The sequence below is a fragment of the Manis pentadactyla genome, chromosome 9 (assembly GCF_030020395.1).
Source record: "Manis pentadactyla isolate mManPen7 chromosome 9, mManPen7.hap1, whole genome shotgun sequence".
NCBI classification, from domain to species: domain Eukaryota; kingdom Metazoa; phylum Chordata; class Mammalia; order Pholidota; family Manidae; genus Manis; species Manis pentadactyla.
The window spans coordinates 121984819-122009540 of NC_080027.1; the positions used below are offsets into that span (position 1 = coordinate 121984819).

At 52.8% G+C, this 24722-nt stretch overlaps 1 protein-coding gene across 3 annotated transcripts; it reads left to right on the top strand.

Moving 5' to 3' along the window:
• The first annotated feature begins 4640 nt into the window (after positions 1–4640).
• Positions 4641–23779, top strand: RAB7B (RAB7B, member RAS oncogene family). 3 transcript variants are annotated; one of them, XM_057508052.1, is made up of 6 exons: positions 4641–4838; positions 12019–12087; positions 12619–12745; positions 13422–13667; positions 16904–17029; positions 21677–23776. In XM_057508052.1, the coding sequence occupies exons 2-6, from the start codon at positions 12035–12037 to the stop codon at positions 21755–21757; spliced, it is 633 nt and encodes a 210-aa protein (XP_057364035.1). In that variant the 5' UTR covers positions 4641–4838; positions 12019–12034; the 3' UTR covers positions 21758–23776. The 3 variants fall into 3 exon arrangements, with proteins under 3 accessions (XP_057364035.1, XP_036765657.2, XP_057364036.1); XM_036909762.2 differs by having other exon boundaries at positions 4643–4838; positions 13452–13667; positions 21677–23770; XM_057508053.1 differs by lacking the exon at positions 4641–4838 and adding an exon at positions 5922–5997 and having other exon boundaries at positions 21677–23779.
• Positions 23780–24722: the final 943 nt, after the last annotated feature.

Consider the following 24722-nt stretch of genomic DNA (forward strand, 5'->3'; position numbering starts at 1 on the left):
TTTGTGCCAGATGCTAAGCAAGGGACTCTTAAGACCTACAAGGTAACTGGGACAGGCCTGGGCTGTTGCTCCTGCTCAGGGATCCTGGAAATCACAGCAGGCTCACAGTCAGATAACCAGGCTTCACATCTGGGTTCCTCCCCCCATCAGTGTGATGACCTTGGCTGGTTACTTCATGTCTCTGAGGAGTCCGCCTCACAGAGCCATTGGGAAGAGACAATGGGCCTACTTGGACGGAAACACTTGGCCCCGATGTTAGCATCCTGTCCCCTTTCACTATCTTGCTCAAAGTTGATCAGCTACACACATACACACACACACTTTTGTTTTGTTTTACTTTTTTTCTTTTTTATTAAACTATTGCTTTCAGAGTTAATTCAGAACAGCCTGATCCAAATAAGTTATCAAAGGAGTGGGGGGAAGCAGAGTAGTAGAGTAGTTAGCATCCCCGATTCCTGACCCCAGGTGTGGGCCTCTGCACCTCGGTTTGTTCATCTGTAAAATGGACGTTGTAACAGTAACTACCTCATGGGGCTATTATGCAAATTCAATAACATCATGCAGGTGTGTAAATACTCATCTCGTTTCCCCAAATCAGTGCACCCTTTCCCCAAATCAGTGCAGCTCGGGTGGAACGGAAACCAGCCTCAGGGAGAAGGCCTGCAGGGGGGCCATCTAACAGGAGGCTCCCACGTAACTCCCGGGGAGCTTTGTTTTAGAGGAAAAGTCAAAAGGCCTTTTTACTCTAGGGCCATCTGCCTTTTATGAGATTTGCCAGCGCTGAGTGAAAGTCTGGTGCCTTGACAAGCACAGGCGTACAAACGGGATCAGTGTTTACACACCTGCATGGATCTTTTTCTTAGATCTGAGTGTGTCTCAAGGTCGGCCTCAGCCTCCTCCTCTCTCCTCTCTCCACTCTCTATCCCCTTCCTTCTCACACTTAGGAAATAAGGTGTGATCTATGGAGACAGCCCCCCATTCAACATGTCTAAGTAGGTGATTTGCAAAACTATAACCTTTTCCAATTAACTCCTGTATCTTTGTCTCTTGTCCTGCACTATCTGACCTGAGTCCAGCATTTCATTCACTCACCCAGCAAATATTTATGGAGCCCTATTTTGGTCCAGGTTCCCTAAGGGGAAATTTTGTTGAAATGCCTGAGTCAGAATCTTATATTTAACATTTCGTTTCACAGTTCAATTCAGAGGAAGCAAGAGGGAAAAAGGGAAGTGAGGAAGAGAGAGGAGTAGAAATGAATTTCCAGGTTGACTACAGACTTGCTGCATGCCCAGCTGGGCTCAGGTCCATGGAGCCTCTCCAGCGAGGCTGTGTGCACCCAGTGCACTCAGAAGGGTGGGATAGCTGCGTGCTAGCAACTGGGTAAGTCTGAATGGCTGGTTTCTCTTTTCTCTCCGGTCTCAGTTGGTCAGAGTCTTGCCTGTGGGCACATAGTCCCTGCACTTCTGATTTGCGTTCTTGCCTCTCCAGGAAGCTGTGATGCCAGCAGCCCGGGTACAGGCCCAGCACCTGCTTCTTCTCAGTCAGCTCCCTGCCTGCGGGCTTCTTTTCTCATAGGTTTGAGACCAGGGAAATGGCCTGAGCCACCAGCAGATTGTTCAGGCCCAAAGCAAGACAGAGAGCTGGGGGTGGCGGGGTACGTGGCCAGGCCCCGAGCTGCGCCGGGCACTATTGCTGTGTTCTGGGGACAGAATCATGAACAAGACAGTTTGCCCTCACAGAGCTCAACTGGTGTCATGGGAATGTCCTGCTGCCACCTCAGCCTCAGTTTAGACAAAACAGAAGCTCCCGTGCCCCCCTCCTTCTCCCTGCGTCCCCCTGTCAGTTAGGGGCATCAGCGCCTCTCAGCCACACAGGCTCAGTTTGCAGAGCGGAGACTCATTCCTCCATCCACCTCTTGCTGCCCCCAGAGCCTGTGGTTCAGACAGTACCTACTGAGGCCCTCCAAACATGGGAGCGAGAGGAGGACCGTGTCTTGTTCGCCGCACATGCAGCGTGCAGCTCAGGCCTGGTGCTCAGTCGCCCTTTGCAACATCCCCTGAATGTCCAGACAAGTCTGGGCTTCACAGCAGCCACGTGGTTCTGCCCTAGAATCGCTTCCCTGCCTTGTTCCCCTCTCCCCACCCTACTCATGACCTTTCACCAAGAGTATTTCAAGAACATCCCCATGCTCTGATTTTGGTCTCTCCTCCTTCCAGACACATTTCCAAAACCCGGCTCCAGTCACCCCCCTTATGCTCCAGGCTTCCCAGTGTTCCCTGGAGCACCCCAAAAGGAACCCAAGCGGACATGCCTTTCAGAGCTCTCTAGGGTCTTGCCTCAGTTTGACCTCCTGTCCTCCACTCACATCTATTCCCCCCTGGGCCAAACTGACCACCCCTATTTCTCACTCGCACACTTTTGCTCCCAGGATTCCTTCTGCCCCTGTTCACCCGAGGAAAAGGTTCCCCAAATGGTCCCTTTCCAACAATCGTTCCAATTATAGTGAGGGGGTATTAGATGCAGTGCCGGGAGAAACCTGGTTGGAATAGCAGTCCTGTGAGATGCACGCTGTGAAGGTGGTCAGCCCTGACGGGGAGCCTTTCTCGTGCACACTGTCTTCTGCCAAGCAGAGATTCCGCACCCCGCACCCCTGCAGCTAGACACCCCCCAACCCTGGGTCGCTTCTGGTGCTGAACCTGACTCCCACCTCCACTTACCACACAACCGTGCACCCTGCAAGCTTCCTTCAAGCTCCAACTCAGATCCCTCCTCCCCGTGAGGCCTTTTCCTCCTCCAAACCCTCTAAGACCCCCTAAGCCTTGAGCCATATTTCCTACATCACTGTTTGCACTGTGCCGTACATCCACTGGTGAGCTCCAGCTAGCGGTTTGGAGTCCCCCCAAAGGCTCTGACATACTCAGATGACTGAAGGAAGGCATGCAGGAGGGAAGAAAAGAAGGAAATTCAGTGACGGCAGCGCCAGGGGTCAGGGCCTCCCCGCAGGACAGAGGCGCCTCATCGTTCTCCACAGGAGCATGTGTCAGAGCAGGGGAAGGGAGGCTGCTGACTCTTGGCCCACGTGGGCAGAGGAAGTGGGGCGAGAGCCTGAGGGCCACTGGTGACTTGGCTTCCAAGGTGTTCGGGGTAGTTTTGCAAACATCCCCCAAAGTGTTAGTTTCAGTCCCGTGTTCGGAGGCTGTAAGGTCTAGCCCGGGACAGTTCACTTCTCCTACCCGAAAGTGCCCCTGCAGCAGCCCTGCGGCTGCTGTGACATGTTCTCTGAAAGAGGCTCAAACGTGCCTCTCCACACCTCCACACTCTCATTCTCTTTCTGCCTCTCTCTTGCACGTGTGCGCACACACATGTTCTTTTAAAAATCTGGTCTCAGAAGAGTAGAAGACCGTGGGAGGAGGGCTCCTCAAGGGGAATCATTTAAGAACCAATCAACCATTGTAAGTGAGTCCTGAGGGTGGACTGATGCACCCTTTCCCTTTCCCAAGAAGACAAAATAGAATATTCTGGGTAAACATGTTCTGGAAGTTTCCAAGTTCAGGGTATCCCATCCACTATTACACTTCATGGAAACCATTGCACCCTCCCTCCAGCAGAATGGCTCATTGAAACAAGGATATGAGCTTTGACTGGAGCTCCGGTCCACCAAAACACCTATCCAAGGCCTGGCATTGAGTGTGGGCTGTGGGGCCCAAGGTTACTGACTCTGGCCTTAGGAATGTACAGTCTAGTGGACCAACTGGACATAGACAGTAGCAATGAGGCGGCCTCAGAGACTCATACTGGACACAAGTAAGAACCTTTTGATAGCAAGGATGATTAAACAGAGGAATGGGTCACCAAAGAAGAAAACTCCCATTTCAGGAGGACTGCGGGGGTGGAGGGTGCATTGAATGCATTATAAGCCTTATGGGGATCCCTTGGGAACTGGTGACCCACTTAATTTGGGCACATCTAAACTCACTTTATTCCCTTCTCACCTGCGAACCAGAGTTCCCCAAGGCATGATTGCAGCTCAAAGAGAGAACAAACTGAGCCTCATGCAACCAGCATTTAAAATTGCTGTGTTCTCCTAAGTACACAAAGTTTTGTCACAGATCCTCACCTGAGAGGCCCAGGGAAATATCAGGACTTGCCTCCATCTCACAGGTCTGATGTGCACGTGTGCGCATGCTCGCGCGCACGCGCGCTTGTGTGTGTATGCATATGTGCGCATAGGTGTGTTTGTATGGTATGATGTGATATGTGTACCGTACTATGGCCAGGCATGTGGACCAGAACCTCTCTCAAGCAGGCTGATGGTAAGACCCGATCTATCACACACGTGTCTACTACTTCAGCAGACAGAAGGGCACCTTCACTGGGTGGCTTCCAGCAGCAGAGGCCAAAGTTCCTGAAACCAGCCAGAGACTCCTTATGGTGCCTACAAACTGGCTCATTACCTTCAGGTACTTAGATCCACAGGCTCCTGCCTTCAAAGCTTCCTGCTCCTCATTCCCCTCTGGGCCAGAGTCCCTGTCAACTAACTGCTCATGGGCCCCCAGTCCAGTTGGCTCCCAGGCCTGGCTTTCCCATTCCACCCACCGCTCTCCACCCACACAGCTGAGGTCACCTTGGCCCAGCCTCTTTTGCAACTTTCCCAAGTCCGTGCATGAAAGGGAGAGGAGAAAAACTCAGAAGGAAGTGGCCTGGTGTCAGCAAACTTATTTTTGCTCCCAAAGCCTGGTTCCTCTAACCTGGCTGAGACTATTGCTCTAAGAGGAGACCCCCAAACTCAGAGAGAGCTCCCGCCACCCCTGGAGGCCGGAGGCTGAGCAGCCACAGCTGTAAGTGCCCTGGAGGTTTTTTCTCCATTCTTCTGTGTCTCCCAACCAGCTCCAGAGCTGTTTGGGTTTTGTCAGGGGAGGAAGGGAGGCTGGGGGTGCAAGCATGCCGCTTAGACTCTGGCAGCTGTAGGGCTTAGATTCCCCCAAAGACCCCCACGCAGGAGAAAGTCCCAGGGTGTGGCACCCAGTCGGGCAGAAAGGACTTCCCCGCCCAGCTCAGCCTGCTACGGCCCAGGCTGGGGCTCCGCGGGGGCTGTCAGTCTGGGCGGGACCCCGCAGCTGCAGCTCACTCAGAGGGGGGCTGGCCAGAAACCGGAGTCTGGCCAGCACCCAGGGTCCCCTTGCCCCATCCACAGGGTTCCTTCTGAGATGGAACTGTGTCAGCCAGAGGTCCCACTGGGGAAGGAGGAAACAGGAGTACGAAAGGGTCCCTCTTGTTCTAAATCATAAATATGCCCCCTAGCCCAGCTCTGCAATGCTAGGGCGGCCAACGAGCAGAGTCAGACAGACCTGGGTTCTTGTTTCAGCTTGCCCCCAACTAGTTGTTCTCAGGAATCCAATGGGGAATTTTGTAAATTGCCAAGTGCCCTATAATTGCTAGGTATTATAGATAATAAAAATAATTTCCCTTTGGGCTTACAGATCAATCCCCCACTGCACAAGTCCCATGGAGATAGTTATTTGTCTGTATCCTCAGACGTACATACATGGAGCTGGCGCATACTGGGCACGTAGTACATGGGCTGGATGAATGGACAGAGGGATGGATTGGTTGATCGTTCGATGGACTGATGGATGGGCAGATAGCTGGGTGGATGGATGGGGATGGTGGATGACTATTTATCGATACGACTATTTATTTATGGGCTATCCCAGCAGGTGCAAGACTCTGTGGAGGGAGAGAGAGCTGTGAGGCTCTGTCCTGCTCTGTGGGCACTGACATCTCCTTGGGGAGACAGGACTAACACTCCCAAAGAATAAAGTGCAAGAGCGCTGATCCCCTTGAAACCAGGGCTGTGGGTGCGCTCCCTGGAGGCAGCAAGTGCGGACCTGCTAGGGTTTGTGTGGGTGTGGCAGAGATATGAGCCTTCACAGGAGGCCATAAGCCGTGTGCTCCCTAGACAGACTCTTTCAAAAGACTAACTTCACTCTCAAGACTGTAAGTTCCATTATTTTTTAGGGTGGATGCATTTGTCGTTCCCTAGGGCCTGGGAGCATGGAGGGGGCTCAGAGAGTGGGTGAGCGAGTGGGGGTCGGCTGGGGGTGGCTTCACCTGCCCCAGAACTCTCATCTGCCCTTGCTCACTAGTCTCCCTCCTCCCTCCTCCTTGTCTTCAGAAATGACTCCCCGCACACAGAGGAGGCAGGAAGCTATGCCCAGGTCCCAGTGGGGCCAGCGGGGCAGAGAGAGAAGGGAAATGGGCAGGGAGAGAAGAGCAGGTTCAAGAGTCCTGATAAGACTGGCCCCCAGCCTTAGCTAGGGCTCTCTGTTTTCTTTTCTTTTCTCCCTTCCTTTCTTCCACCCTCTCTCTGCCTCTCTCTCTTTATTTCTTTCCTTTATATTTTGTAAAGGAGCATTAACGCCCTCTTTCTTATTCCCCAGGGACTGAGCTGCCCTGCAGCGCTGGCAGATGGGCAGGGCCAGGGCTCCGGGCTTAGAAGGGCTGCCTGGCCGGAGGGCGAGCAGAGTTAGTCACAGGCAGTGGAGAGCGATTCGCCTGCGGATTCTGCTCTCGTGGACCTGGGCTGGCTGAAGGCAGGGCCCTGCTGTCCAAGCCTGCTTTCTCACTGTTATTTAACAGTCGAGGGTGATGACTCAGCCTGGCTTCTAGGAGGATGCCCGGTTTGAAGATTCTGAGTCAGCTGAATGGATGGGAGGAGGCTTCAAAGGACAGCTACTACCTAAGTCCAGCCAGGGGCGGGGCCCAGAGGACGTGGGGAGGGACTTCAGCCACTGTCTGAAATCTGCATATGCCTTCTTGGTGACCCAGCCAGCGTCTGTCCCCAGGCCACCCTCCCGTGGTCCTGACGCCATCCTGGTCACCCTCTTGTTGCTGCTAGTTATCCTGGGCCCACGGGCCAAGCTATTTTAAGGAGCAGCCTCAGCAAATTCCTGTCCTTCTGGGAGTGTTGCAGGGCAATCTGCAGTGGCGGCAGACTTTAGGGGCATATCCAGTGGAAGGGGACCAGGGAGTGGTGGGGCGGGGGAGTTCAGTCAAGGCTGAGGTGAGTTAGAAGGCTCTGCAAGAGAAAAAAGAAGTAAAACTCAGAGAAGACTTTAAGCCTCAAGAGGGCTGGCCTGTGGCAGAGACACTGAGCAGTTTTTGTGTAGCCCCTGGGAGAAATCCACCCCTAGTGGAGAAGAAGCTCTATGGGGCAGGTCTGGCGCCATCTTTCCATGAATGCAGTAGAGGTGGCTCAAGCCCTGGGTCCTGGGTGGGAGCTCAGGCCAGACGACCTTTGAGCCTCTTCCTATAGTGCGCTGGAGCGCGCTGCACACTGGTGGCTGGAAATCAGCCATGGTGGGAGGGTTTATACCATAGAAAGCAGCAGGCGCTACGAGCCGGGTCTCTGCTCCCTGCCCCCCACCAAGTTGTTAGCTGTTTATCTGGTCACGCCCAATTTGGGGAGCCTGTTGTGCTGTAAGAACATGACACATGCCGCCCTGCAGAATGAGTCACGTCCATTCCACGAGGGAACAGACTCACCAAGATTAAGGAACTCCCCCAAAGTCACAAATGTATGGAGGTGGGATGAGAAGTCTGACTCCAAAGCTCATGGTCACTCTGTGGTACCAGGCAGCCCCCCTCTCCTGCCCCACAAAAGTGGTCCATCCTGTCAGCAAGTCCCTCAGCTGACACTGGGCTACCATCCATCCATGTGCTCTTTTTATATGATAAGTCTTTATTTGGTATTTTTTAAATTTAATTCACAACTCAGCCTTGTGTACCAAATTTTAACACAAGACATATACAAAATAAAACAACAAACCCTAGCCTCTAATCTACCTTTCCCCGCCTCCTATTAATCATTTAGTGTGTATCTATTCGTAGCTTACTGTGTATTACAGAAAAAGCACAAATATAATATTAAATATATAGTCACAGACATAAGGTTGTCTGTTTTTATATAATTGGGATGATACTATACAAAATGTTCAGTGATGGTCTTTTTTACATAAACTATAATGTCTTTCCACTTCATTACTTCACTCTTTTTTAAAGTGCCTAGGATTCGGAGTATAAATGGATCATGGTGTACACAGAGAGTCTCTTACTGATGGATATGTGGGTTACAGTAACGCTCTTCAGCAATCATCTTTGTCCAAATGCATGTTTGAGCATTTGTACAATTCTGTAGGATAGATTCCTAGAATTAGAATCTAGGATATGTGCATATTCTACTTTGATATTTTCAAATTGCCCTCCCAAAAAAGACTGCCAATTTGTTGTCTGTCAACAGTATTCAAAACTGGTTCCCCTACACATTGGCCACCACTGAAAATTATCATCAATCTTTTAAATTGTTGCCACTCTGGTGGATTTCAAAAAATGGTATTTAAAAATTTTGCACATCTGTAAGAATCAGTACAGTTGAATATCTTTTCCAACTTACTGCTTATCATTTATAAGACTTCTATTGGTTACTTATTCACATCCTTTGCCCACTGCTATGTTGTATATTGTCTTTGGTTATCTGTAGAAAGCTTTATGCGTAGTGGCTATTGACCCTCTGTTAAATGCATGTCCTCCCTACCTCCCCGCCATGGCCCCCAACTTTCTGTGCATGGCATACCAGCTCTGTGGCACCATGTCAAGCCCACACCATGCAGCCCCCGGGCCTCTCTGACAGGGCACCAAGCGGCAGGTGTGTGAGGCTGATTCTAGTTTTGCATAAGGCAGTAGAACCTAGCAGTTAAGAGGGTCGTCTCTGGTGTTAGGCCTGGATTCAAATCCCAGCTCCAAATCCAGCCTCTGCCACATATAGGCTTTTTAGAGATGGACTTTGTAACTTTCTCAACACCTGTCTCTTCTGTGGTAAAAAGGAGACAATGATGTCAACCCCATAGCTATTTCTGTGTGCTAACAATAGTCGTAAAATATCTAAGATCTCTCGAACCCATCATGTATGCCAGTAAAAGTATCATAAAAATGTATTAAATTAGTACAATAATGGATTCACCCATTTAGCCTCACACCCATAGGCATATTGCTTATTTGCATATTTGAAGTCCTCTACAAGGCGCCAGGCAGACAGATGTTAGCTTGCTGGGTTCTGCACCTCACAAACAGCTCCTGTTCAGCAGCCCCGGCTCCCTCTGCTCCCACTGTACTTCCTTTCTCTGGGTCTACTAGGGTCTTGCTGGGGTTCACCCACCCCGAGCCCCATGCACACAGATCCAGGGAGCTCAAACTCCAGAGGTCGGGCATCAACTTGGTGCAGAAGAGCCATCTCTGGCCTTCAGTTCTGGCTTCGTCAGGAAAGAGCTCGCCGTTGCCCCCACTCTCCCTGCACAGGGGCACCGGATGCTCAGAGACCCGAGCCGTTCAGGACCTTCTGAGCCGCTTCCTCCCTGGCTGGTTCCTTACGGGCAGCGACACCCACTGCAAAATGTCAGCCCTAGTCAATGACTTGCGTTCTCTTCCTCTGCATATCTGGAGCCCAGGAAATGTTTGGGGGCTGGATGGGTGGGGATGACAGGGTCCTTGGTCTGATACCCATGGCCTTGACCTTCCTCTAGGCTTTCCTCTCTCCACTCTCGCCACCTCACCTTCCCTGAAGCAAACCATCCACTCACCTGTTCCCAGGGCTTTGACTGCTTCCTTTCCTCCCTCTGAAATGTCACTCCCAAACCACCACATGTCTCATTTCTTCAGGACCCAGTTCAGTGCTGGCTGCCCGCCTCCCGCAAGTCCCCTCCCCCAACCCCGAATTCCCACAGCACTTTCTCTGCTGGGGCACTCACACTTCCTCGGGTGTGATCGCTTAGCCCTGTCCTTTCTCCTCTGACGACTCCCTAGGATGGGGCCCTATTTGCTTCTTTGTGCTCTTCCTAGTGTCTAGTGCAGGGCTTTGCATGCAGTAGGCATGGAGGCATTTGTTGCATGAACACAAGGACCATCCGAGGCTGTTGCCCACCCTGCCACCAGCCCTCCTGAATTATAGCAGAAGGTCCAGTGCCACTAACCCTGACTCCTGGGACAAGCAGCTCTGAGCAGAGCGTCAAATCACCTTTGGGCAGTAACCTGCCTCATGGGGGGGTGGCTGGGAGGCGGGCACTGACAATCCTAGGCCTCTGGGGTTTCTGTTTTAACTCTGCACTCACTAGGCACCCCCAGGCAAGGCTCTTGAAGTGAGTTACAGCTCCAGTAAATAAGGCGTTTTCAACCAGAAGGGACCTTGATTCGTTTGGGCGCAACAGGCTCCTTCTCTAGTTGGAAAGGCAAGACTCAGAGAGGGGATGTAACTGGCCCAAGGTCACACAGTAGCAGAGTGAGAGCTAGAACCAAGGCCTTAGGACATCCAATTTGGATCTTTTTCCAAGTACTGGGGGAAAACTCAAGCTGGCCGACTTTTGACACCATAGCCAGGCAGAGTCAGATCAAGGTTTACTCACTCTGCTTGCGTTGGGGACCGTCCTCAAGAAGACATGACCACCAGCCGACCGATGAGCTGGACCCCAGCAATCGGAGGCTCCTCATTCCCTCCCCTGCCCTTGGAATGCGGGTTCTGCCTGCCTTCCCCTCTCCCAGAGGCTGCCCTTCGATAACGATCTGGTGTGGAGGCCATCGGGACAGTATATGTGACGGAACCCAGCTAAGGCTCCTGTAAATCTGTTAAGATTTGGCAGGCTGGTGTGGGGAGGTACTCACCTCGTGTCCACCCAAGACAAGCCTCATAAGTTCCCTGGCCTAAGAAACCAGCCACCTGCCTCCTTTTTTGGTCTCCGAGTATGAGGGCCAGTTTCAGATCACACCTGGGGAGCTCCTGAGGACTTTACAGACCAGCAGCCTAGTGTATCCAGGGAGAGAAGACCCCGTAGCTGGGAACAGAGTGTACGCACGTGTGCGTGTCAGGGCGGGACTCAGCAGCCAGCTGGGCATAATCCCCTGTGACCGTTTCTCTTCATTTTGTTAAAAAAATAAATTAAATAAACAAACATATAATTTACATAGCTATATATACGTATAAAACACACACGTCTATGTATTTTTCTCTGATAGGAACTTTTCCTGTGTGACATGTTTGTGGAAAAAAAATTAGAACATACTAAAAACAAAGATTAAAATGATGTAATCTCCTACTCCAGAAGCAACTACTTTAGCTTTTTATGTTTATTTCTAGAACTTTTTTTATGCAAGTAGGAACTCATTTTAATATTTCTTTTTTTTCATTCAGCTCCTATGGCATAAGCATTTTCCCACATTATTAAGTCATGCTCAGAAACTCCATTTTAATGACCGCTTAACAGATCTTTGTGTGCAATGATTTATTTAAACCATTTCTTTATTGTTGGGTGTTTATAAATCATACTGTGGAGAATATTCCCAGAGTCTTTGCCCACATTTCGGATTATTTCCTTAGGACAGATTCCTAGAAGTGGGGGGCAGGAACATTTTTAAGGCTCTCCAGCCTTGTTGCCAAGTAGCTTTCCAGAAACACGGACCCGTTTCGCCCGCACCAGCTGCCTTTTGATTCTGCGCCTGCAGCCACACCTCGCCCGCGGGAGGGGCGCTCCCCCACCCAAAGCCTCCTCGCAGTCCTCACAATGGACGCCTTGTCCTCTTCTCCGCCTGCCCCCATCTCCTCTTCCAGCACTGCCCTCCATCCCTGGCTCCGGGCTGGACTGGCTGCGGGCCTCTGCTCAATCCCGTCCAGCCTTCCTGGCGCTCCAGGCAGCCTCCCAAAGCAGGATTGGTAGAACTGAAGGGTGAGAAATGTGCCTGTCCTGTGTGCATGGCAGCCGCCCTTCCAGCCCCGGAAAGGCCCCCAGGGAAAGTGGGGGGAGGGTGGGTAAGGGTTTCCGAGTCATCCACCTCCTTTTGGAGAACAACTCCACCTCAGTCCTATGCTCCAGGCAGTGATCTGCACATCAAGGGGGAAGGAGAGGCCAGCCTCAGGGACAGTGGTGGCCACAGGGAACTCCAGTCAGCATGTGGGTGCCTTGTGTTTCCCTACAGGTTCTGAGGCCCATCCATGAAACCCCAGAAGAAGGTGGACCTGAAACTCATCATCATTGGAGCCCTAGGGTAAGCCAAGTTCTTCCAGGGGCCTGGGGTTTGGGAAGCAGCCCCAGTGAGACCTCCTGGATGTGTTCCCACCCCCACGGGTCCCTTCCTGATTCAGAGTAGCACCAGGGAAGGCATTCCAACCCCAAGGAAGGCAGCTCAGATGGGATAAAGAGGCTGGGAGTCAGGCTACCTGGTTTCTGGTCCCAGCTCTGCGGTAACTCCACAGGAACCAGCCGTGTGAATTAGCCAAGCCACTTAGCATCTTTCTGCCCTCCCACCTCCTCCCACATACAGGAGAGACCTGCCTGTTGCTTTCTGGGCACCCAGCATTCTGCCAACGTCTCTGCTCACTTGAACTGGCCCCTATTTCTAGAATCCATCCCCTAGTCCCTTGCAACTCGAAGTGTTGTCCTTGGACTCCAAATGTTAGAATTTCAGATTCTCGGGAAGAGACCGTGGGTGAGGGGGGCAAGATTCTGAGTATGGATAGATGGATGTGTGTGTGTGCCTGTACACATGTGTTCACTGCGTCTGGGTTTTCCCTGCCAGCGTAGGGAAGACCTCCCTTCTCCACCAATATGTGCACAAGACATTTTACGAGGACTACCAGACCACACTGGGGGCCAGCATCCTCTCAAAGATTATTATACTGGATGACACAACTTTGAAGCTACAGGTGAGCAGGCCTCCCTCTCCCTCTTCAACGTGTATACCTGAAAATCATCCCACAGCCCCTTACACAGCAATGTGCCCCAGGAGGCCCTCGAGCAGAGATCTGTAAGTTTTAACTCATGGACCAAATCTGGCCCACCACCTGTTTTTGTAACTAATGCTTTATTGGACAACAGCCACGCCCACTTGTTTACTTACGGTCTGTGGCTACTTTAGTACTATAACAACAGAGCTGAGTAGTTGCAGCAGACAATATGGTCTGTAAAGCTTAAAACATTTACTATGTAGCCTTTTATAAAATAATTTTTTGCTGATCTCTAATCTAGAAAATAGAGCATTAATTCCAGGAATTGGGAGGCCCTACTCCTAGTCTCAGGTTCCCTAGAAAACTCGGTGAGTGGCCTTGGGCAAGTCACTTCCAAGGTCCAAACCTATCAGATGGGAATAATGAGGCCTGTCCTGATGACCCAGGGGGAAAATGGGAGCTCAGATGTGAAAGTACCCTTGGGACACTAACTGTTAGTAAAAAGATACTTGTAGTATACATGGTGACAGGGCCGAGATGCCTGTGTGTGAAAAGGGCCTCGTGTACCTGTGCCGGGGCTGTCTGCTTCCTGCCCAGGAAATGAAGCTTTGACATGATGTGACCCACTGGGCCTACCATCAACCACTCATCACAGCCCCATGGGGCGGCTGCTCTTCCCCTCCAGATCTGGGACACAGGTGGACAGGAGCGATTCCGCTCCATGGTGTCCACATTCTACAAAGGCTCTGATGGCTGCATCCTAGCTTTTGATGTCACCGACCTGGAGTCCTTTGAAGCCCTGGATACCTGGCGGGGCGATGTTCTGGCCAAAACCATCCCAATGGAGCAGTCCTACCCCATGGTGGTGCTGGGGAACAAGACCGATCTGGCAGACCGGCAGGTACCAGTCAATCATTCATTCACCAAACATTACATGAGCACCAAGTATATGCCAGGAACTGTGAGGTCTCACACAAAAAAGAGCTGAATCGGGCACAGTCCTTACCTTAAGAACTTCCTACTCTAGAAGTATATAGGGGTGCTTTTTAAAGTCAATTACAATACAGTATGGTAAACACAATGGTAGAGAAACACCTTGGGTATTTGGGAGCCATGGCGAAAGGGCATCTACTCGAGCCCAGAACATAGAGAGTGTTTCCAGGGAGGTTGGCTCCAGCCTGAAGGAACAGCACGGGCAGGAAGCAGAATCATGGAAGCTGAGAACCAAAGGCAATTTTGTCTAGAGACGGGGAGTAGAAGAATTAAGGGATCAGAGGTAGGCAAGTGGTATTTGAATTTACCTATAGAACAGTATTTCTACCCAGAGTCAGGTAGGGAAACTGCAGTGATAAATTCTTGAATCTACAATTTTTCTGGAAAAGTTGTAATATGTTTTTTAGTAGCTTAAGTGCATTCTGGGTTATCCGGCTAACTACTTGACAGGCGGCCTGCTCCATGGCTAGAGTGACCCACTCGCGTAGGTGTTAATCACGCAGTTCACTGACCAGGGTTCTTTCCGTCACTGCCTGCTAATGAGAAAAGAACAGAGGGACACATAATTTGTGGAAGATGCTTTTGTACCAAGCGAAGCCCAGTGACACCAAAAGGAACCACTGTAACAAGACTGGCTTAGTGTTTCAAACGGGGGAGGGAGGGAGTGGAGAACTGAGCATCATATTTGAACTATGTTTTCACAATGGTTCAAACAGAGAAACGTTGTGGGAGAGCTGAGGCATCATTTGGAAAGAGGATAGGTGGAGGGATGGAGGGATGGAGGGATGGAGAGGTGGATGGTGTTCCTTCCAACTAAGCTATCCCTCACATAAAAAAGAGCCTCCTGTTCGGAGAGATGAGTCTGCTTTGGACATGCTGAGTTTGAGGAACTTGTAGAACAATTAGTTGGATATGACCAGTGGGCTGTAGAATAAAAAGAATGAAACTTCAAAGGTGAAGTCTGTGCTGGAAATAGAAACCCAGAAGTCATCAATTCTATGGTCACTTCTGGTTGTACATTCAGTGTCAATTCTCTAATTACAAATACCCAATCTCAGATAGTAACCTTCCTCAGTTCATTCAAAGGCGAGGTGTCTGCCTCTCTCTTCCCCGCAGGGCCAGCTGCTGCCGAGAACGCTGTGGTCCTTTGCATCTCATTGCCAACTTTATGTGTCCATACTTCTCCTCCTTCTCTGGGAAATTCTGGTCTCAGCCCCTGTAGGGAATGAAGCGTGAAGAAGGACAAGAGGCCAAGAGAGCGGGACAATCCATATTTGACAGGCTCTGTCTTAAGGTGGTTTATGTTCTCTGGGCCCATCAGATATTTCAGGTCATCTCTTCTGTGGGTCACTCCTCTGGGTCCCTAAAAAGCCTCCACTGGGAGCATTTACTTGTACCTCCCAGACAAGGGTCCCCAGTTATAAATTCTTGAATCTACAAATCTTCTGGAAAAAATAGTACTATGTTTTCTCTTTAGCTTACGCATGTTCTGGGTCCTCTGACTACGTCCTCCTCCTCAACTCTTCCCTTCCTCAATGCCTGATTTTTCAGCCGTCCTCCACCCTGTTGAGGTCAACCTCCTCCTGCAGGCAGTCCTCCTGACGGGATTTATAAAGCTCTCTGTGTGGCCCACATCTCCGTCACAAGTCACAGCGTGCCTTCTGGCTCACCAGAGGGGTGAGGGTAATCAGTGCTCAGGGAAGGTGTCCCCTCTCTGCCCGGTGCCTCTTGCCTTAGGTCCCACTCAGGGGCATGTCAGACACCAGTCCACTGTCCCCCAAACTCCAGGGGTCCTATGTTAAGCTTTCCAAGTGGCCTCCCTGAAGCCTCCCTTTGGTTAGAGGTAAGGCCATACCTGTTCTCCCTGTTGTGTGAAGTGTACCCACGACACAATTCTCAGCAAAGAAATCCTTTTTGATCCTCCTTTCAATCCATTTATATCCATGCTGTGGGTTTGGGAGCAGGGTACAGATTCTTAGCCATGACCCTTTGGAAACGGGCAAGGTCCCAGGAGTGGTCTGTTTCCCACCCCACTTTATATCTGTCATCTATCAAATCGAAGTGCCTCTCTGGAAACTTCCATTGTGGCATCCCACTTTGTATGTCTGGGAGCCATAGGGTGGGAAGTTATGAGTTTAAGACAGAGGGTTGACTTTTCTCAGTGAAATGAGGCACCGTCTTCTGCTGGGGGATGGGGAGGCATGCAGGATCCCAAGAACCATGATAAAGCTTTGCCAGTCTCTGTGGAGGGAAATCAAGGACCAAGCCAAGCACTGGGGGGTGACACTAGGGGCCCAGCTAGAGGAGGAGACCAGGAGCGTGCGGTGGGTTCTGTATGGTTTTACCCCAGCAGCCCTGCATGGGGTAAGAGCCAGGGATGAGGGACCAGGAAGAAGGTTTTCCCAGACATGAGTAGCTGAAGAACAGAGGTGTGAGGACACTCAGAAACCACGAAGGGAAGAAGAGCAACAAGGAGAGGGGCGAAGGGCCAGCGGGCTGGGGTGTCAGAGGCTGAAGAGCTGGGCAGAAGGAGGGGGGGCGTGAGGCGAAGGAGGCTGTCCCAGAATGGGCGACCGGATGGGATATTGTGCAAGGGCCTAGGTCTGGCCCTTGGGGAGCAGAGGCTGAAGCAGAGAGAAGGGGTGAATTCTGTCACTGGGGAAGGAACTGTGACGCTCCATGAGAGGTGGAGGCTGCGTGGTGAGGGGGAGCGGAAGTCCCACCCCACTGAAAGCGCCCCATCCGTGAGGCAGGGTGGGAGTTCAGGTGATCACTGAAGGCGGGGAGGCGTCCAGTCCCAGCCGCAGGTACGAGTTCTGTTCTACAGACAGGAGGATAAAGGCTTGGACAAGCCCAGCCCCCTCTGGGGTGCGTAGTGAGCACGATGTGGAAAGAGCCCCCTGGAGAGGGCAACACGGGACAGTGACTTCAAGAAGAGCCGGGGTTAGCAGGGCGAGGGGGGATGCTGGGGGAGGGAAGCGGGCTGGAAAGTGGAGCGAACAAAAGTCACCTCATAGGTGCATGTTAGGAAGCAACACATGTAAAGTTAAGGCCACATGGAAGGTTCTCAACAAACAGAAGGGGTGGTGGGGACGGTGGGGATGATGATACAGGAATGGTGATCATTTCTTCCCCCTCATCCAGGTGCCCAGCGAGGTAGCCCAAGGCTGGTGTAAAGAGAAGGCTATTCCCTACTTTGAGGTCAGTGCCAAGAATGACGTCAATGTGGTACAAGCCTTCGAGGTGCTGGCCAGCCGGGCTCTGTCACGGGTGAGTCAGCCCCAGCCGGGGCAGCCCCTGCAGACGGGGAGCCCAGGAGCTTCCAGGGCACAGGTGGCGATGTGGGAGGGACAGGGCCGCTCATTGTCTTATTTAGTCATTGAATGGGCCGAACAGTCCTCCAGGTCTGGGACCACAGATTGCCACGGGTGCAAAGCTACCTTAGGGTAGACAGTCGGTGGTCCCTCAGTCTGGCTGATTATAAGATACACAATTCTGTGCTTCATCCCTGGAGATTCTAATTTAGTAAGAGTTTGAGAAGTGATGATCTAGTTCTTTCCTCACTGGTGGGCGAGAAGCCCTGTGGTGGCCAAGCATCTGTCCAAGTGGGATATCGGCCCTGCAAGGGCTGCTGACATCCGCCAATCAAAAAGATGGATAGATGTGGGCCCCTTAGGTTGGTCACTCCACAAGGACATGTTGGGCATGCCCTGTGGGCCGGGCGCTGGGCAGGGCACTGGGGCCCCTTGCTCTCGTGAGGGAGGCAGTGCTTGTAGGCACGTGCACGGCTGCAGTACAGGCATTGTACGGTGGGGAAGGACCCGGCGATGGGACCCCAGAGGAGGGGACACAGCCCACACTAGGGGGGAAAGGAGGAAGGAGAGAGGAGTGGAAGACCAGCGGAGGCTGCTGGCAGCAGGGGCAGGGTTTTAATGCCATTCTGATGTGGAGTTTGGAAGCTCAGAAGAGAGTCCTCGAGAAATCACTGCAGGAAGGGTTCGGCTTGGTGCGTCATTCTGCCGCATGGAATGGGGGTGGGCTTCTCAGGAAAGTGGAGGAGCCATCGTGGAAACAATTTTGAATCGTGGAGATGAGCAAAGGAGGAGGGGAGGGCAGAGGCTTTCCCTCTGTAGCGGTGCCTGCCATCATCCAGGTGACCAGCCTGCCTGGCCCGCGCTGCCCTGCAGAGAAGCGCTTCAGGGCCCGGCCTGGGCACTGCCCTCCTCTAGCAGCTGCCCAACGAGAAGGCTCAGGCCTGCCAGCCTCACACCTCCAGGCCTCAGTCCCAGGCTTTGCCCCTGCGGACTCGGTGGCTTTATTACCTAGTCCATCACGTTGGCTTCCAAATTACAGACGCTCCGTCTTATGCCTTTGCAGCAGAAAGCTGAAGGATGTCGTTTGACCTTGTGTGATGATATGTGACAAATGAGTCTCCACAGATACAGCACAACGACTGCCAAATGCATAGCCACCGGGCCACCCCAGGTGCCCGTAGCCGGGGTCATATGCGGTTAGCACCTGTCCTTTTCTGGAGGAAGAGGGTCCTTTATTCTTAAAGTATGCCCTTCCTGCTATGTCACTTTTATGACATGGTAGTGTTAGTAGATGGCAGCTTATCTGCCTGTTATTTTGTTTGTTTTAACATCCTGCTTGGCGGAAGAAGGGATTGGCAGCCTTACATTGGTCCCTCATGTGGATGGGGAAATTTACTGGGGACGAGTCTGGGATGCACAGCAGGGGTATCCGCAGCCAGACCGACCTGGATTTGGACACTTCCCCAGTTCTTTCCCATGGGCCCCTGGGAAAGACATGTGACTTCTCTGAGCCTCAGTTTCCCCATTTGTAATTCAATCCCATAAACATTTCTTGAACTGCAAGGCTACGGCTGGAGTTTGGACCTCAGCAGCTCCAGGTCAAGTAGAAAAGTGTAAGACACTCACAAATGGACTGTCATAGGGTGAGGCCACAAAGAGGGGGAGGTCAAGGCACAGAGGTGACTCAGAGGCAGCCGGTAGAGAGGGTTGACAAGGTGCCCGCCAAAGAAGTGGCATGTGTGCTGACAGATGACTGGCAGCTTGCAGCAGACACGGCAGGCCACTGGGGGTCTGAGCACAAGCAGCAGAAGGGCAGAGAGAAGGGCCCGGGCAGAGGCCCTGGAGTGGGTCCACAGGGCTCATGAAGAAACCAGTCCCACCTGCCAGAGAAAAAGCAACCAGCGGCAGCCACAGTGAGTGGTGAAGCCCACGAGGTCAACAGCCCCAGGTCCCGAAGGCTGCTGAGCCCCAGCTAGGACTTGGGGCCTCATGCTCCAGGTCCATGCTTTCCAGGCTATGCTGCTGGACCCCCAGGGCCTGTGGGCTCCCCCAGGACCTTGAGGGCCACCAGGGCCAGTCTTTCAACCATGTCTGTGTTACTCAGAAATTTGAAAGAGGAACATTTTCACATAAAAACAAACTTAGTTGACTAGGCATAAAATGGAAAATGTGGATTTTTAAGGTGACAATGGAGTTTGCAAATCTGTATTTCAAGGTCCAACAAGAGTTTTCAAAGACATTTCCTGCAAGGATCTCTCCTCTCCTTCCCAGGAAGGTTGTGCACTCATTCCCAGCAGCCCAGAGGGTTTGGAGAGGAAGGCGTGAGAGGTGCAGCTGTAATAAGGGGGAAAGCCCTGGCCTGGGATGGGGGGAGCTGGGGCTCTGGAGCCGGACTGATCTGGCTTTCCACCCCGGTTCTCCCTCTATTCTCTGTGTGTCCTTAGGCAAGTCGTGCAGCCTCCCTAAGCTACCCTTTCTTTCTCTTTAAAGTACAACTAATAATATTTTCCTCATGGGGTTGTTGCAAGGGCGAAACAAAGTAATATTGTAGCAAAGAGAAGGCACTGAATGAAAGGTAGTGTTTTTGAATGGGAGCTATTCAGCAGGGGAGTTTCATGCTTAGAGAGGGTGAGCTCTCTGGGCCGGTAAGCAGGGACTGCAATAGTCTGGGCATGAGACGAGGCAGCTTTCTGTCCAGGAGGAGCTCCAGGGTACCAGCTGGGTGAGGGATCGGCAGGCCCTGCCTCCTGGATCCGAAGACCCAAGCAGGAAATTCCCTGCTCCCCGAGGTCTCTTTGGCTTTCATGGCGAGAGAAGGACCCAGAAAGTGCCAAAGAAGGAGAACCCTTTCAAAACCTGCCTTGAGGGGAGAGAAGGTTCAGTCGGTATAAAAGGGACTGAAACGGTGATGCTCCGCTCTTCCTTGCCCCTCCCTGGGAGCTCAGAAATGTCGGATTTTAACTAGGATTAGCTCAGTGGAGTGAGAGGGCCCTGCGCCCAGCGGAAGGGGCCAATTGGCGGCCTGGACGATGACCCTGCCGGCCAGAGGCTGCACGCCAGCCTGCTGCGATAAGGAGTCGCTCCCCCATTTGCTCTCCTCAGATGCCTCGGGGTAGGAATCTGGTCTCTCAGGGTGGGAGCCGGGGAGGCCCTGGGGGGCAGTGGGCTGGGTGCCTCCCCAGGAGAGCCAGGAAATGGCTCTGGGGGTGGAGACTCCACCATGGGGTAGACCTTCAACTGGAGAACACAGATTGCCCCCCAGCCCCCAGGGCTAATCCTTCTTATTAAAAGCATATACATGTATAACAAAATATTAATAACCTAAATACTATGCTGAGGGATCCTCAGGGCATGTCATCCAGGCTGGCTAAGCCTAGTTGGTGCTCCACTGGCCCCACGACCCTGCCTGGGAGGGGGCAAGAAGCAGGGGCTCTCCAAGATGCAAACTATGCAGAGAACAACAGGGCTGAGGCCCAGACCATGGGATCTGCGTGTCGGGCTGATTACCACTCCATCTGCGGGTGGCAGTGATGCACAGCGCTCCAAGGGACCTTCCGTGTGTGTTGGGGGCCACCATCCTCAGGGTGCAGCACGTGGGGCCTAACACCAGCTCGTGGGGCCCGGAGTCACCGGTGTGAAGGGCTTAGTTGACATTCAGCAACTGGGTGACCGGCCAGAGCTCAGGAACCGTGGAGGAGAAAGTTGGAAGGCATGACCACTGTCCCGGAGTTTATCCCCTCAGAGGGGCGCCTGAGACAGGCCAGCAGGCACACAGGGGCTGTGCCCTGCTCGGCCCACACCCATGCCTTGTGAGCCGCTTACACACAGAGGGCTCGCCCACCCACTCTCTCATGCAGTACCAGCCGTAGGAGGAACAGGAGCGCTGTGAGCTCAGTGGCTGAGTGGCAGAGTAAAGAGACGGGATCCCTTTAAGGGTCTACAGACTCTTCAGCCTATAGAACCCATCTCCTGGAGGAAGGGGGGACCCCCAACCAACCAAATGGGGTGGGTCCAAGGCGAGAAGCAGCCAGCTGGGTGGGGAAGGGCTTGTCAGGCTGAGAAGGGGCTTTCTCTGGACCTTCCTGGGACAGGAGAGTTTGGGAGGTGGGCACAGAAGCAGAAAAGCCCAGTAGAAGCATTGAGTCTATTTTAGGGAGGGCTCTGGGGACAAGGGAGGGACAGGGGATTGACTGGGCTTCCTCAGGAGCCACGACGTGGGTGGCGCAGTTGGGGGCAGACACGGTGAGAGCAGACGGGGTGTGTGATGTTTGTCGGAAAAGGTCTCCACCACAAATGAGAATTGGGTTGTCGTCAACTCTGCCCGAGGTCAGGCGTCACTCAGTCATCATTTCTGGAGCCTGGACAGTTATGGGACCTGGTTGGAAGTCAGGAGACCTGGACCCCTAATCCGAGGGCCCTGGGCTCCAGAGAAGAAGCTGGAGGAGGAGAGGAAGGAGGTGAGCAGGCAAGACCACTGGCCTCCTCCTCTGGGCCTCAATTTCCCAGCACAATGGGGGGATCAAAAAGCGCCATCAAAACAAAGGGCCAACAGTGCTCTTTGCCTCTGCGGATGTGAACTCTGACTTCTTTTTTGCTTCCCCAGTATCGGAGCGTCTTAGAGAGTTACCTCACTGACTCCATCAAGCTCTCACCAGAAGACCAGCCCCGGGGTAGATGCTGCTGAACCTCCAGACATCTGCTCTGGACACGGAGAGCCAGGGCCCCCACCAGCCCCAGCACCTGCCTAGCTCAGCCCAGGCAGCCTGGGCTCTGTGGTCTCCAGTCCCCGCGTGTCTGCACACGAATCGGCACAGCCCTTGTCTTGGGCCAAGCGTGGAGGACAGGGCTGGGCCCTTAGGGGTCCGGATGAAACCCAGAATGTCACAGCCAAATCCTGGCCCTGGACGAGTCACAATCCCCCCACTGGCTCCAGCTTTCCTGCCACCACCCTCTCCAAACACACTCATGCTGCAGAACGCACATGTGTGCAGAGAGGCCACTGTCTCCGGAGCCCTGTTACATTCCCCTTCGGACTAGCCTCCCCCACTCATGCCACCGCATCCCGCCAGAGCCACCCCACAGCTCTGGACGAGGGTGCACTTCAGCCTCCCTCTGTAATCAGGGCCAGGCAGCAAGGGTCTGGACCTCTCATGAAGGCCCATATCAGCCCCCAGCAGCAGCTGTTCAGGCCTGAGACACCCCTCTGCCCCTCCAGACTGCAGAACTGAGGGAGCCCAGGAAAAGCCACTAGGTCTGGCTCATTCCTCCCTGCTGGGCATTCAGCCAATTCCTGTAAAGCTCTCTAAGCCTCAGCTTGTGCACCTGTCAAATGGGAGCGATATGCACCCTACCCATGTCAGAGTGTGGTTTTGAGGACCAGAAGCTCTGCTTTAATCTCAGTAGCTCTTGCTGATATGCAATTATTTATTCCTTCAACAAGTATTTTTTAGTATCTACTGTATGCAATGCACTGAGGTCCAGTGACAAACGACATAGTCAAGTACCCTGCTCCCCTGGACCCAACATTCTGGTGAGAAAAAAGGCAATTGACACTGAATTTAAACAGATATTTTCAAATAGCAGATACGTGTTTGAACAAAGTGAGACAAGGTAATGGGGTAGAGAGAGACAGGTGCTTAGATTGGCTGCTCTTTCAGACAAAGTGGTCCAGGAGGGCTTCCCTGAGGAGGTGACAGGTGGCTGGCTAGAAAATGAGACAGTGACTGCCTCCTGAGATCCGGATGAAGGGCACCCCTTGCCAAGGCCTTGAGGCGAGGACAAGCTCGCTGTGTTCCAGGGACAGTGAAAGGATGTTCATTTATCTGGGAACTCAAAGCTGCTGGCCCAGAGACACACAAAGAGGCCCCCCAACACCCGCCCTGGATGGCTCCTTGAGCCCCTGCCGACTGTCCACCAGGGGGCAGCAGTGTCCTTCCCACCCAGGCTGAGGACAGGGCCTGCTCCTGGACCCGAGGGACTGTTCTCCTTGTGCTGATGCTCAAAGCTTGTTCCTGGGCCCTGGGTATGTTCAGCCCTTCAAGATATGTGGGGCAGGAAGATCCCAATTTTTTAAGCCTAGTAATACATGGGCAAATACTCAACATCAAGGATTCAGGCAAGAAATCCACATTGGTGACAAATACTACAAGGAGAAGCCTGGAGGACTAATGGACTCCCTTTCCCTTGGACTCCAAGGCCATGATCTACTTTTCCTTCCTGCAACCGACAGCATGGATAGGGCCCCGCAAGCAGGGGTGGATGACCTCCCAGGCCTCCCAGGGCCACATCCATGCCCTCCTGTCTGCAAAGAAGTATTCTTCACTGAGCTCCAAGCAGAGCTGGGGATGTTAGCCTATGACTTCCAACTCTAAAGATACACCCAGAGACAGGAGGGGGCTCAGTAAGAGAGTTTGGGGATCCCCTTCCCCCCTTCCAGCTATGGAGTAGCAACGGGCTTGTCCTGGGCAGCAGCATGGCCTGGCACAGGAGCAGGTGGCCTGGAGCTCTCCACTGTCTCTCTGGCCTCCACGTGGCGTTTTGCACATCACATGGGCTCCCCTGGGAGTCCGGCTGGGCTGCGGATTGGATGGGTGGTGGGTGGTAAGTGGGTCGGGTGTGTATGCAGAAGCTCCAGCATGGAAGTGGATATACGGACTGTTGCTAAATGTGAGCAACAAATAATAAATGTGCCTTTGTTTTTATGTTTTATGGTATTTAGCTACTATGTTTTTTTTTAATCTCCATAGTTCAAAATTCAAAAGACATTAAAGGGAAAACAAGAGAAAGTAGAGTAGGAGCAGGTACCTAACGGACAGGGCCACGTATCAAATGAAAACGCCCAGCCCCTTGCTCAGTAATTATTAAGCATTTCAAGTCAGCGAGAGATCATTGAACCAAGCACCGGGTCCCTCCGAGGGCAGGTCGCACACGTCCTGAGTAGGCGGCTGTGTTTTCAGTGCCCGCCAGCATCACAGGGCCCCTGGCCAGACCCACTTAAAGATGAAAGAGGCTGCCTTTGCGGGGACCACGTGCAGCCAGACTGAATGTTTTGTATCTTCCCCAGAGTCGGAACCAGGACAGAATGTTCCACGTGGGGGAGGAGAGTGGGGGTCTGAGGGCCCACAGCGTCCCTCCCGTCAGGACTGGGGGCTGCTGACCAATCCCCAGGGCAGAGGGAGCTGGGCTGACAGATGGCAGACCCCCCTCTCCCCACCCCCACGCTCCAGTCCTGAGTCCCACACGGCCCAGGGAACCCACCCAGGAGGGCAGGTATGGGCAGAGGGGGATAGCATGTGGGTGGGGGCTGTGACCTGGGCCAAGTGCAGCAGCCAAACCTGCATGCAGTGAGGCAGCACCGCCTGGGGGCCCGTCCTTGCTGTCCCTTCAGTGAAGAGGACCAGATTAAGGAGACGCTCTGACCCTGGCCAGTCCTGTACCTGCCAAGGGGCAACTCCGGCTGCTAACGAATCACGGAGAGGATGCAGGCCAGGGCTCTGGGTGGCCCAGGCCCTCGGGGCTTAGGAAAAAAACAAAATCAAATCTTATCACCAAATACCCTGGGCTGGGCCTGGCTGGGTGCCACACTGCCCACGGGGACTTTGGGAAACGCTGACTTTTTCTGCTGTCTGCCCCACTCAGCAGAGGCTCCC

Bases quoted from the DNA above. Each gene is read 5' to 3' on its own strand.
- RAB7B (XM_057508052.1), top strand. From the start codon at position 12,035: ATGAAACCCCAGAAGAAGGTGGACCTGAAACTCATCATCATTGGAGCC. The intron at 12,088-12,618 runs GTAAGCCAAGTT...TTTCCCTGCCAG, and splicing joins ATCATCATTGGAGCCCTAGG to CGTAGGGAAGACCTCCCTTC. The intron at 13,668-16,903 runs GTACCAGTCAAT...CCCCTCATCCAG, and splicing joins CCGATCTGGCAGACCGGCAG to GTGCCCAGCGAGGTAGCCCA.